This window comes from Cupressus sempervirens, chromosome 4 (genome assembly GCF_028749045.1).
Source record: "Cupressus sempervirens isolate cs-2001-9-10 chromosome 4, ASM2874904v1, whole genome shotgun sequence".
NCBI lineage: Eukaryota > Viridiplantae > Streptophyta > Pinopsida > Cupressales > Cupressaceae > Cupressus > Cupressus sempervirens.
In genome coordinates this window covers 213,242,672-213,257,087 of record NC_143121.1, presented here as the reverse complement: position 1 = coordinate 213,257,087, position 14,416 = coordinate 213,242,672, and the positions used below count along the sequence as shown (strand labels likewise).

Genomic DNA, 14,416 nt, shown 5'->3' with positions numbered 1-14,416 from the left:
ACTTTCTCCTCTTGGAAGTGGTCATCCCAGTAGCATAAAGGATTTCTCTACTACTAGCATTATCTAGAATGCACAATGTGTTTCACATTTCCTATCTTAAAAAGTATATTTCTAATTTCTCACACATGATTGAGTGGAACTCTTTGCAGACCTAAGACCCTAGGGTGGTCATTGTTGAGTCTGTTAGGGTGCTAGAGGCACATAGGTTACACCTGCATAACAAAGAGGTTAAACAATGTAAGGTCTAGTAAGACCAATATTCAAAAGATAGTGCTATGTGGGAAGACTACAACAAGATTCATCAATAATTTCTGCATTTTTACAATATTTTTAATTGAGAGTTCAGAAGGAACTTTTATATGTTGTAAATACTATTATATTTTGGTTTTCTAATCATCAAGGATGATGACTCATAATGTGGAAAATATGTCACACCCCTTTAATTTGATACTTCTATGCTCGTATTGTTACTATTTGATGCCCTAGATGAATTTTTCTATTTCAATAATGGTTTTGTGAATGTGCCCTAAGTAGGAAAAGACCTAATCAAAACATAAATACTGATCTTTTTGCCTAAATGGTATTGATTATTATGATAGAGTGGCATAAATTTTGTTCCCTAAAGTGGTTTATATAGACTAACCTTGGTTTGGGCAGATTGTGCCCTAAGCAGATTGTAGTTTCAAAATTTAGGGTATTGCAAACTTAAAATTCTTAATTATTTTTCTTGGTTATGACTTAATTGTGATCAAATTATTGATTATTTATATTGATCGGCTTAATTTTAATAGCAATATGTTCATAGACATGATGATATAATTATATATAGATGATCTTGTTTACTTAAATTATTTTCCAATGTTTAACCACTCGTTCTAAATGGATGCAAGAAGATCACAAATCAAACCCAAAGGGGGAAAATGTATCACCGAGAAAGAGGATGGTGTATGGTCAAGTATAAAACTTCTTGTGGAAAGATCTCACAACATAACGGTACTTGGATGACCAATGTGACTTGTTCCAGAATTACATCGATACATATTCCTAGTAAATGATTATTCATCACCTTGAACAATTTGTCTTGCATGTTTAGCCTCATGATGATCGGGAATAAACCTAACCCATTAAGTTGTCTCGCAATCCTTTGATTTTTAACATGACATGCTTATATATATGATAAGGATCAACTATGATTAGTTTGGTGAATCTTTTCCAAAATTATAGTAAATTTGAAATGAGAACCTATGTCTAAATCAATGAAAATAGTAAGGAAACATTACTTCGGTAACCTCATTGTAAATGTGGCATCCTCATCATGTGTTCACCTAGCCACCATTTTGCATAACCTTCCTTTACCTAGGGAATGTTCCTGAGATATCAATTATAACTCAACCTAGGGAAATGTATTAAGGGCTCATTTGGTAGCTAGAATTAGAATGGAATTGGAATTCAAAACTCTAAAAAAATTCTAATCCATCATTTGGGTCTACATGATTGGAATTGGAATTGAGAAAAAGTAGAAACGAGTATCCCCATTTGACCCCCAAAACAATCCAAATTCCTTCAAAATACTTGTTATTGGAATTCTCATTTTAATTCCCATTTTAAATCCTTTTTAAAATGAGAATTTCAACTAAAGTAAAATTTAATTGGGTTTGACATCCAAATGCCCATTTGGGGGCAACTATTTTTGCACAAATTTTTGAAATTTAATTTTTTTAAATGGCACATAATAGATTTAGCAACACATTTAACACAATGATTTTTGTGAAAACCCAATTTGAGAAAAAACACCAATAACATGCTACCCTTTTTCACTCTTCTGAAGTGATGTTCTGTGAAAGGCCAACCTTGTTAAAGGTTACAATACGCACTATTAAATGTGACTCTATTAAAGGATTTCAATCACCCTGTTAGGAGTGAGCATTGTTAGAGGACTTTAGACCATTCACTTGGAATGTCACCTGGTTAAAGGATTTACAAATGACTATTAGGTCAACCTTAATCAAAAGAATTTACCCTAGACTGATACAATTATTAGAGTATAACAACAAGATTTGATCTGATAACAACTTACAACTCCATTTCTAGATTATAGATCTCTACTTTAGTCCTCCATTCTACTTGGCCTTCACACATTTAAGCTCTGATAACTTGTTCATCCTTCAAGCATCCATACCCTTAAGCCTTCTTGCTTAACATATCAATGTAGACTCTTCTCTTAGGTCACTTGATGAAGCAAAACCCTTGACTCCTTGTCTTCCTTAGGTTCTCGCACATGACAACCCTTGCTTCTGACCAACCATTCCTATAAATAGGAAATTAAGATCTTTTTCCACTCATTCTTCATCATCTAATTTAGGATTAGGATAAATTATGTGGTATAGAATGAATCTACCCCATCTTTTATATCTCTTCTAAAAACTTCTCCTTCAATCCTCTTTGAATTTGCCTCAAAATAGTTTACCTTGAATTATGTGCCACCAGCTCATCAATCTTATCTTCCACCTAGTTCACACATTCCCAAAAAATGAACTTGTTAGCTCAGATCCATCAAATTCACGATCTTTCAAATAATGCAACCACTTGGCATTAACTTGCTTCTAATGCTCGACACATACTATGTTGCTCATCATCCTCTGTAAAATCACTCAGCACGAACTAAAGTTTATTGTTACTCAACATAAACTAAACTTTACTCAACATCCACTATTTTGCTCGGCATACACTAGAATAGACTTTTACTTGGCTCCAACTGATTTTCTGCTCAGCTTGCACTGATTTTGCTCGGCACCTACTATCCACTCGGTTAAGCTTAACAGACAAACTTTTTTAAACTTATTCTTCTATACTTGCTTAGTGTAACCAGCCTTTGTAACCTTAAGTAGATTATTAATACATCATTTTATCACTATCTTAACTTATTCTTGTACTCCTTTACATATCATAACTCAACCTTTCCTCTAGGTGCTATTGTTACATCTTTTGATCAAATCCTCTTCATCAATCAAATAAGTGATAGTACTTAAATCTTGCAAGCAGTTATCTTATGAGAAAATAGCAAGTTCGACATCAGTGACAAAATAATGATTGAAACATATTGATCATACTTGTATTGATCTGTTCTCAACAATCTCTTTCTTCAACAATCTCCCTCTTTGGCATTGATAGCAAACCAAATTGATCAACCAAACGAACTAGGCGAAAATAGTAAGACCAATAAAATACCAAAAAGAAAATAATTCATTGTACTGAAATCTCTCTCTCTATCAGCAACTTTCATCTTCTCAATAGGTTATAAAACTCCTTTGTGATCCTTGTAACTCCCTCTGAATTCTTCTTATACCTCCCTCTTAATAGGTAGATATTAGGATTTCTCTCTCTTTGTTAAATCTCCAATCTCTTGTATATCTCTTGATCAATAACTATCTCCCTCTTTCTTGTATTTCCCTTGATCAATAACTATCTCCCTCTTTGACAATAATGCCAAAGACTTGTCATCTTAACATGTAGCTATAAACTTCTTCAATTTCTTCCTTTGCAAACTTGCTTGTGACTGATTTGTAGTGTTAGTTCTTTGATCACTTTAGGCAGCTCCTAAAGTAAGATCCTCTACATCAATTTATAACATATGAAAATCAACTTGTTTGATGCAAAACACTCTTTTTATTACTTAGATAGCCTTTGATAGGGGTAACACCCCTAGTTTATCTCTTAGATACTCATGAGCATCATTAGGTAATGCTTTTGTGAAGATATCAACAATTTTTCTTTTGTGTTAACATTTTTCATCTTCACATCTTTGTCTTGAACTAATTCTCTCAAGTAATGATACTTGATTACACTGTGCTTTGTTTTTGTGTGCATCATAGGATTCTTTGATATATTTATAGCACTTCTATTATCACAATAAAGTGTCACTAGTTCTATGATCTCTTCATTCATATCTTTGAGAAACTATTTGATCCATACAATATTTGTACAATTTACAGTAGCGGCAACATATTCAGCTTCAGCAGTAGATTGTGAAGTGTAGTCTTGTTTCTTGCTAGTCCATGTAACTAGATTCTTGCCTTAAAAAAATGCTCCTCTACTAGTGCTCTTTCTGTCATCAATGTTTCTAGCCCATTCAGCATCAGTATAGCCTCTTCATTCAAATTTCTCATTTTTCTTATAGTATAGACCATACTCTATTCCTTTCAGATATCTCATTATTCTCTCTACAACCATCAAATGATTCTCCCTAGGATTAGTAGAGAATCTTGCAACTACCCCTACAGATAATGCAATGTTAGGTCTACTATGTGCTACATATTGTAATCTTCCAATCATAGACCTATACAATATTTGATTCACCTTAGCTAAATCATCATTCTTTGACAACTTATGTCCTATCATCATAAGTGTACTTACTAGTTTGCAATCCTCCAATCCAAAAAAATTAATATTTTTTTGACATATTTTGACTAAGTGATGTATATACCATATTTCATCTAATATACTTGCAAACCCACAAAGAACTTGATCTCTCCAAACATAGGCATCTCAAATTCTTGTTTCATTTCATTTGCAAAAGCCTTACATAAAGCATCTTGACCTTCAAATATGAAATCATCAACAAAAATTTTAGATAATAAAATAACTTTGTCTTTTTCTATCTTCATGTATAGATTGTTGTTATTATTAGTCCTTTCAAATCCAATCTTCATAAGATAATTATGAAAACTCTCATACCATGCTCTTGGTGCTTGTTTCAAACCATATAGAGCTTTGTGTAATCTATATACCATGTTCTTATTGTTAACATCAACAAAACCTTCTGGTTGTTCTATGTAAACTTTTTCCTCTAATATGTTATTCAGAAATGCAGATTTAACATCCATTTGATAAACTTTGAAACCTTTGTATGCAGAATAAACAAGTAAAGTTCTTACTCCTTCCAATCTAGCAATAGAAGCAAATGTCTCTCTATAGTCAATTCCTTCTTCTTGTGCATATCCTTTGCAAACTAATCTTTCCTTGTTCCTTGTAACTTCACCATTTTCATCTAGCTTGTTTCTAAATACCCACTTGGTGTTAATCACATTTTTGTCTTCTAGTCTAGGAACTAGAGTCCATGTTTTGTTTTTCTCAATTTGTTCAATCTCTTCTTCCATGGCTTTACTCCAATCCACATCTTCTAAGGCATCTCTCACTGATTTAGGTTCTTTCATGTTGAGTAAATATGTATCATTTCTCAATCTGTTTCTTGTCACTGATCTAGCATCTCTATCTCCAATAATTTGTGCAACAAGATGATGTCTCTTTGACATATTTGGACAATCTTGGTTCAGCTCTAGTTTCTTCATTTTGTCTTTCAACTTCAGAGTCACTGTGCAATCTCTATCAGGTAGCTCAGCATATCTACTAATCTCAGAATTAGAATGTGCATCGACTTTATTATGTAACTCAACATCTGAATGTACCTCGATTCCTAAATGCAACTTTGCATTCATAGTATGTAACTCAGCAGTCACTGAAACTTATTGTTGGTTTGTAGCTTGAGTTGTAGCATCTTCTTCAGCAAGCACACCTTTATAAAACTATAAAAATGATTTGTATTTTTATAGTTCTTTCATAGGTTTAGCCTCTATAATTATGTATATTCATCAAAATTTACATTTGCAGTTTTCACAACTTTGTTAGTATTAGTATTTAAACACTTATAAGCTTTAATACTTTTGGAATATCCTACGAATATACCACCTTCATTTTTTGCATCTAGTTTACCATTCTTAAAGTTTTTGAGAATATAACATTTGCTTCCAAATACCTTAAAATATTTTACATTGGGTGAGTATCCATACCATAGTTCAAAAGGTGTTGAATAAGTACCTTTCTTGACTTGTACACAGTTCAAGGTATAGACAGCTATATTTATAGCTTCTCTCTCGTATTTCAAAGAAACATTTTTCTCCATCATGAGTGTTTTAGCATAGTCCATTATAGATATGTTCCTCCTTTCAGTTATTCCATTTTGTGGAGGGGTTCTAGGGGCAGATGTCTATCTTTTGATTCCTTTGTCATTACAGAACATCTTGAACTCATGTGATGTAAATTTTCCTCCTCTATAAGATCTCAAACATTTCAGACTTTTGTTTGTTTCCTTCTCAACTATTGTTAAGTACCATTTAAACATTTGGAAAGCATTAGATTTCTATTTTAGAAACATAACTATCATTATTCTAGAATAATCACCAATAAGCAACATAATGTACTTATCTCCTTTGTAGCTTTGCACTTCAATTGGTCTGCATGAGTCAGTATGAACAATCTCTAGTTTTCCTTTAGAGGTATACGCTTTACTTTTAAAACTTAACTTTGTCATTTTACCTAACTGACATTGTTTGCACATTATATTATTAGACTTCTTCAACTTAGCCAAACCTCTAACTTTTTTCATGTTACTAATACTAATCAAGTTATCAAAATTAACATGACATAACCTTTTGTGCCATAGCCATACATTATCAAATTTTACAACTAGACAAGTAGCATCCTCTATGTCAAGATTGAATAGATTACTCCTAGTGTGATCACCCTTTCCAATCAATTTTCCATTTGTGTCATATATTTTAACAATCTTATTTTCAAACTTAACCTTACATCTTGAATTATTTAGTTGTGACACACTCAAGAGATTATAGGTAAGTCCTTCAACATAGTAAGCATTGTCACATAAAATATTATTTATGAGTTTGATAAAACGTTTTTCTTTTATCAAACATGATGTATTATTACCAAATCTTACACTATTTCCATCATAACAATTCAGGGTAATGGACTTACTTTTGCCTCCAGTCATGTGATGTGAACACTTATTGTCAATGATCCATTTGTCATTCTTATTCACACAAGTCACAAGTGTGGTTGCCTCATCTTCATCAGCTTCGTCCTTCATTGCAACATACACCACTTCATCATCATGTTCATCATAATCATCTTTTGTTTTCTCTTCAACAATGTAGCAAGACTTCTTGTCTTTATCTTCATAGTTCTTGTTGTCTTCATCTCTTCTACTTTTGTACTTGTCACCACCTCTATAGTTCTTCTTCTCTGGACATCTAGCAATAATATGACTAACCTCATCGAAATTGAAACAAATGATAGGTAATTTTCCTTTGAACTTGTATTTAGCTTTGTGGAATCTTTTTGCCAATAGTGCTTCAAGTTGTTCTACATCCTCCTCATTTATATCACTGTCACTGGACACATACTTTATATTTTTCTTCTTCTTCTTCTTATCATCAGGTTCCTTCAATGACAGCTTAGCTTTGAAAGTGGATTCAATATTTTCATGTTTGTAATTATCAAAGTTAGATAGCTCAAAAACAGTGAGCCTACCTACCAGACCTTTGAGTGATAGATTATTCCCCAGTATACATTTTAGTTATTGAATTACAAAAACTCTAATAGCATATCTAGGTAGTAGTGTTCTTAAAACTTTTCTTAGCACAATATCATCATCTATTGTGCTAATAGCTCTTCTTATTGCATTAACAACTTCTTTTATCCTTGCGACATATTGAGCAATATTTTCACCTTATTTTATTCTCATATCATCAAACTTACCTTTGAGACTTTCAATTTTGGCTCTTAGAACATTAGTGTCTCCTCCATCGATGGTGGTTAAGGCATCCCACATTATTTGATATCATCAAATTCGGCATAGCTTAGGTAGAGGCAATCTCCAACATTGCCTGGTTATGTTCTTTCTTCTTTTTCATATCTTCGCCAGTTGGGGCTCTAGCAGGATCAACATGCTCAGTAGTAATGGTAGATTGTTCATGATCTCCAAGTCCTCCAAGGTGTAGCTTCATCAAACTTTGTCATGCAGGAAAGTTATCTCCATTAAGTTTGGGTACTTCTCTTTTTAACATCTTGATCTTTGTACTTCTAGCACCTTCAAACTAGTCCTCTTAAGTAGATGGCTTTGATACCAATTGTTGGAATACTTTAAAATAATTAAGAAGGGGGTGAATCAATTATCTAAGGTCCAGATGTATAGGGTAGAAGCAAGGAGTTGGGTCTCAATTCCATGGAAGTCTGCAGATTGAGATCGTGCTCTTTTAGAAACAGGTACCCGTTTGGAAATAATGGGTACCCGTTTTAGGCTCCGGCACCTGATCCAAAATTTAAAAAATGGGCACCCATTTTTTGAAAAATCGAGTACCCATTTCTAAAAATTTAAAATTTTGTTTTTTTTTTTTGGGAGGGGGGGGTGGATTTTATATGTCGATTTGACTTTTTCAAAACGGGTACCCATTTCTCACAACATTGGATGGGATTTTTTTCTCCTACCTCGTATTTTGGTTCGGGATATGCTTTGACCTATCAAGATTTGGCAAGGCATTACACTAACAAATTTATGCCTTGCCATATTTTTAGAGGGTCTTCCCGATCAAATTTTTTTATGAAACAAAAACCCATTAGAGCTCTCACTATCCTAATTTCATAACTATAAATTTTATAGTGCTATAATTTTATTTACTATTTTTGCATTATTTTTTAATGAGAGGTGGTACCTAAATGTAAAATAGTGTAGTTCACTAAAACTTTAATAACTTTTTCATTTTATAATTTTTCTTAAATTAATTTATATGTCATCAATCTACATATAATTCTTTTGAGGTTTTAAAAAAAAAAAAATTGAAAAAAGTGAAATTTTGGTCAAATTATGGTATCCGTACACGAGAGGTTTTAAAATTTACCTTTATAGACAACTAATAATTAATAATAATAAAATTATTCAATAAAAAATTAAAGAAAAATATTGTCATCAATCTTAAGTGTATTAGGTAACTCCCTTTAAAAGGATTTATGAAAAATCATTTATTTGTGTCAAATTATGGTGTCTGTACATGAGTGTGGTATGGTCTTGAAACAAGCATTTTGAAAAAGTGGTTTTTAAATATCCAGACCAAAAACAAAATCTATAATATGGGTATACAAATAAATTACATATTCAAAAACTAGATTCTAAAAAGAAAAAAAATTATTTCTGAAATTTTTTATATTCAATTTCTAAATGCGTCAAATTTTGATATTAATTGACAAAAAATTTCAAAAATAGGAAAAACACTTTCACTTTTTGCCCAAAAGTGAGACCCAACTTCTTGCACGTACCCTATAAATAAAAAATTTCATAGCTTAGTGAACCCATAAAACATTTATTATCATGCATGCATCCATAAAATTATGTAATCACTTAAAACTTGTAGGTTACTATCAAATCAATTTGCAAAAATATAAACATAAAACATAACAGATTCAACAACACAATTGACACAATGATTTACGTGGAAACCCAATTTGGAAAAAACCACCAATAACATGTTACCATTTTTCACTCTTCTGAAGTGATGTCATGTGAAAGGCCAACCATGTTAAAGGTTACAATACACACTGTTAAATGTGACCCTGTTAAAGATTTTCAATCACCCTTTTAGGAGTGATTCTTGTTAAAGGACTTTAGACCATTCACTTAGAATGTCACCCGGCTAAAGGATTTACAAATGACTATTAGGTCAACCTTAATCCAAATTATTTACCCTAGACTCATACAATTATTAAAGAGTAATAGTAAGGCTTGATTTGATAAAAACTTGCAACTTCATTTGCAGATTACATATATTTATTTCAGTCCTTCATTCTACTTGGCCTTTACACATTTTAGCTCTGCTAGCTTGTTCACCCTTCAAGCATTCATACCCTTAACCCTTCTTGCTTAACATACCAATGCAAACTCTTCTCCTAGGTCACTTGAAGAAGTAAAACCCTTAACTCCTTGTCTTCCTTAGGTTTTCGCACATGAAAACCTTTGCTTCTGACCAACCATTCCTATAAATAGGAAATTAAGATCTTTTGTCACTCATTCTCCATCATCCAATTTAGGGTTAGGATAGATTAGGTAGTATACAATGAATCTACCCCATATTTCATATCTTTTCTAGAAACTTCTCCTTCAATCCTCTTTGAATTCGCCTCAAAATAGTTTATCTTGAATCCTATGCCACTAGCTCATCAATTTTATCTTCCATCTGGTTCACACAATCCAAGACAAATAACTTGTTAGCTCAAATCCATCAAATTCAAGATCTTTCAAATAATGCAGCTACTCGACATTAATGTACTTTTGATGCTCAACACATACTGCATTGCTTGACATCCTCTATAAAATCACTCGGCATGAACTAAAGTGAATTGGTGCTTCGCATCAACTAAACCTTACTCGGTATCCTCTGTTTTTCTCAGCATACACTAGAATAGACTTTTACTCAGCTCCAACTAATTTTCTACTTGTCTTGCACTAACTTTGATTGGCACCTACTATCCATTCGATCAAGCTTGACAGACAAAGATTGTTTAACTTGTTCTTCTATACTTACTTAGTGTAACCAGCCTTTGTAACCTTAAGTAAATTATCAATACATCATGTTATCACTGTCTTAACTGATTTTTGTACTCTTTTACATATCATAACTCAACCTTTCCTCCAGGTGCTATTGTTACATCTTTTGATCAAATCTTCTTCATCAATCAAATAAGTGATAGTACTTAAATCTTGTAAGCAATTGTCTTACTAGCAAATAGCAAATTTGACATCAGTGACAAAACAATGATTGAAACATATTGATCATACTTGTATCAATCTATTCTCAAAAATCTCTTTCTTCAACAATTTTTGGCATGCGTAAAGTTGGAAGCACCATGAATAGGTCCTTGGAAAAATTGGAGATACAAATTGCCTTTCTCACTGTAACTTTTATACTCATTTTTTGAACCATATATTCGTAGTTTGAACCAAATGGGCTTGGAATAACAAATTCTGAATATCAAATATTTTTAAGTTCCAAAATCCAAAATCAAGAATTTCAAATTTCAATTCCTAAATCATATTCCAACAACCAAAGTTGTGTTTAAAAATAGGTAAGTATTAGCTTTGCAAGATTGGCTGAACAAAAATGTGTGTCTTCCTTTTCATGATGAGGGGAACACATAGTGTGCCATCTCATCTAGGTGAATGAGAAATAATGGTGGAGTTATGTCTTGGTTGTGGAGGTTATTGTAGGGAAAGAATATGTAGCAAAAAATCAAGAAATAGAAGTATCACCTTCAGGGGTGCTCAGCAAAAGAGGGACCGCAAGCAAGACTAGGAGATATCCATAGGAAGTAACAAGGTTGAGGAGATATCACACAACCATTAACTAACCTTAAAACTAAACAAGCATGAATCATTCCTTCTCTGCAACTAATATTGTCTCTTGTATTATTCAATCATCTTTTTCACATTGCAATGATGCTTAATGATCTTACTGTTCAAGAAAGAAAATATTTTTCTGTAAAAAGGCTTAAAGATTATTTCTTATGCAATCTTCATGTTGTAGGATATTACTGCTCTATTCTTGCTCACTTATCTCTTAATAAAAGAAACTCAATGTTGTATTCTTTTATCTTCTTTTTTAATTTATATTTTTCAATAAGATTGGTATTTCCTAGGATAATACATACTTTAACTTCTTAGCGTGTTTGCCTGTGATGCTTAAACAATGCAAAGAATTAGGAGTTGCAATAGTCATATATCATCTTTGAAGAGAGACGGACCTTTATACCATAAGCCAAGTTCAAATTACAACTAGTCTTCCTTTCTAGAGTAGTATTGCTAATAAAGAATGACCAAATTGTTCCCAGTTCCCAACGGAGACTATATCAAAATCATTATTCTCCTTGATGTGGTCACAAAAATTATAGAATACCTTCCTGATATCAAGAACTCGACCTTGTTCTTTGACCATGAGAAAAGAGTGTTCATTGTCAAGTCAACTCGACCCTTAACTCTAAAAAAAATCTAATGCAAACAACACATTCAAATGAAGCCAATATCGCTTATGAATTACCGAATAAAGCACGTGAACCCAAAATAACCCTAAAAGTCAGACAAAGATACTCTAATAAGAATAGTGACTATAATCTTGTCATCAAGTCAAATCCATCAGCTACAATTATTCACAATAGAATAACTTCGAAATAGAGACTAGAAGGTTGGGAAGAAAGTATGTTTGTTTAACCAAGAGAAAGAAAGCAAGTCAAGTTTAAAAGAGTTCAATCTAACATACCACCTCACAAATCAGTTAACTTAAAACAGAGCAATTAGACACCTACATTCTGGAAGTCCGTCTTTCTTGTGCTCAACTAGCATTCTTCTAAATAGCTTTTTGAGGAACATTTTAAACATGTTTGATTATGACATCGAAACTTACAACTTCCAAATAAGGAAGTGGAAGCTCCCAATATGACGAATTACATGAATAATTTGCTTCTCGTGTGGAACCCTAAATGACAAGGGAATTGCCTCTAGTTGTTCCAACAATTGCATGATACTTGAAGGCCCATATAAAGAAGGCGAATGTGTTAGGCCCAAGGTTGGGGCGGGCTAACACACCGAGCACCTAAGATTATACCAACCTAGTGAAGACCTTATTAAACAACAGATTTCTCAATTGACTCATCAGGCCAAAACACTTAGAAACTGAACTTTACCTAGAATCAAGAGAGAAGGTGAGATGATGACTTCAAATAAAGGAAATCCATGGCCAAGGTATGAGTTATTGGAAGTCACAATGGTCACTACATACATTCATGGCAGGAGTTAAACCAAAGTAGCAGAAGGTTATAGGGTTTGATCGATCATGTTGTAGGTGACACTACACCAAATTCCAAGGAGTCTTGACTTGATCATCCACCATCCCTCGCAGAGGGTTGGGTCTGCTTTGGAATTTGAAGCAACCTTGAGGGATTGAATACAATCCATGATTGGGTGGTTAAATGCCCCTGTGATACCTTTTCCCCATGATCGTGACACAAGCAAATATTTGGACACATTGATCTTGCAAAATCATTTCTATCAATTCAACCTAATCCAAAAAAAAAGTGAGTATTTTATTTATGTTTGCTTCAAATTATTTTGAGAATGTTAGAGGAAAAGTATTTAATTGAAAAGGTGGTATTTTGTCTCTTATATAGCAATTCATTTAATTCCTTTCTTTTAAAGAAGTAAATTGATAAATGTTAGTTTGTTTAAAATACTTATTCTTGTTAAGTATAGATCAAGTCTTACAATTACTATGATATGTTCTTTTCATTTCCATAAAATAAAAATAAAAAGTCGTTTGCTTAAAACTCTTAACTTAAACAAGTACATCAAAAATTAGTGAACTTTTGTTATAAATTTTTAGCTTGTTACAATGCATGACACATGTTTGCCAAATTTTCATCATGGTACTTGCCCAAGGCCCCATAACAAGTTATCTTTATCGTGAAAAATATTAAAATAAGAAAGAAAATTAATCTTGTTTTGACTAAACAATGAAGGGAGAAGCGATAGAATAACTACAACCTTCATCACTCAAAGTTTCAAGATATGGTCAATATATGGAACTATATATCATACATCTCTTGCTATTTATTTTTGTTGTCTATACTTTGTGTAGTTTGCAATATACTTTTATCATTTGCATGTATTGGAACCCACCAATTTATTTCTCTAAGGGCCTATTTTTCTATAAATTATAGCTATTTCTATTACGTGATAGCTAGATGAAAATGTAATGGTGTGTGTGTGTGTAAAAAATTAGATCATAGGAAAAGCCAGTCCCCACAAGTTATATGAGCCTAACTCTGGAATCTAAGGAACCAAGGACTAAAGCAACACACACAGAGACTTCGTCCTAACTTCTCAAATGGCATTCATGCATTACAAGCCTAATATTATGATTTTCATCTTCTTTTATAGACATTTATCTATATCTTCCCAAAACAAAATAAAACATAAAAACGGTTTATTAAGTCAACCACCAAAACAATTAAATTGAGTGTGAGCCCACCAACTTACCTTTTCAGTCTTTGATGCCGGCCCTAAATAATTCAACAATAATCTAAATCATCCTTTGACTTTTACTCCATTGGTTGATCGATTTAATCTAACTCACTCTATCAGTACATTGTTCTACACGATTTATCTGGTTTTGTTCCTCAGATATTTTCCTATACTAATAAACTACCTAATGTGATTAGAGACAGAGATTGATATACTCTGTCAATGATTTTGGATGAACCACATAACCAAAAACCACCAAAATCTTCATCGTTGATCATTTGTTCTACAAATGACTATCCTGTCACTGATACATTTAACACTTAGTAAGTTTAACTATTCAATCCCATTCACTTCTGGTATGGTTGATCCATCACTTCCACTATGCTTTGTTGCCAACAATGGCAACACCACTTCTTTGACTCAATCATCTTCATCATTATGCCAATACAACCTGCAACTATTGTGGCAAGAAGTCCTAGATTAGTCTGAGAGTCATATAAA

General features: G+C 32.7%; 1 protein-coding gene across 1 annotated transcript in view; it reads right to left on the bottom strand.

Annotated features, from left to right (window-relative positions):
- Nucleotides 1–9,306: 9,306 nt before the first annotated feature.
- LOC149560743 (putative disease resistance protein At4g33300) overlaps nucleotides 9,307–14,416 on the bottom strand; it is a 30,619-nt gene continuing 25,509 nt past the window's right edge. Inside the window, exon 3 of the mRNA XM_089824776.1 lies at nucleotides 9,307–10,079. Within this exon, the coding sequence (XP_089680902.1) occupies nucleotides 10,047–10,079 (33 nt within the window). The 3' untranslated portion in view covers nucleotides 9,307–10,046. The remainder of the gene's footprint in view (nucleotides 10,080–14,416) is intronic.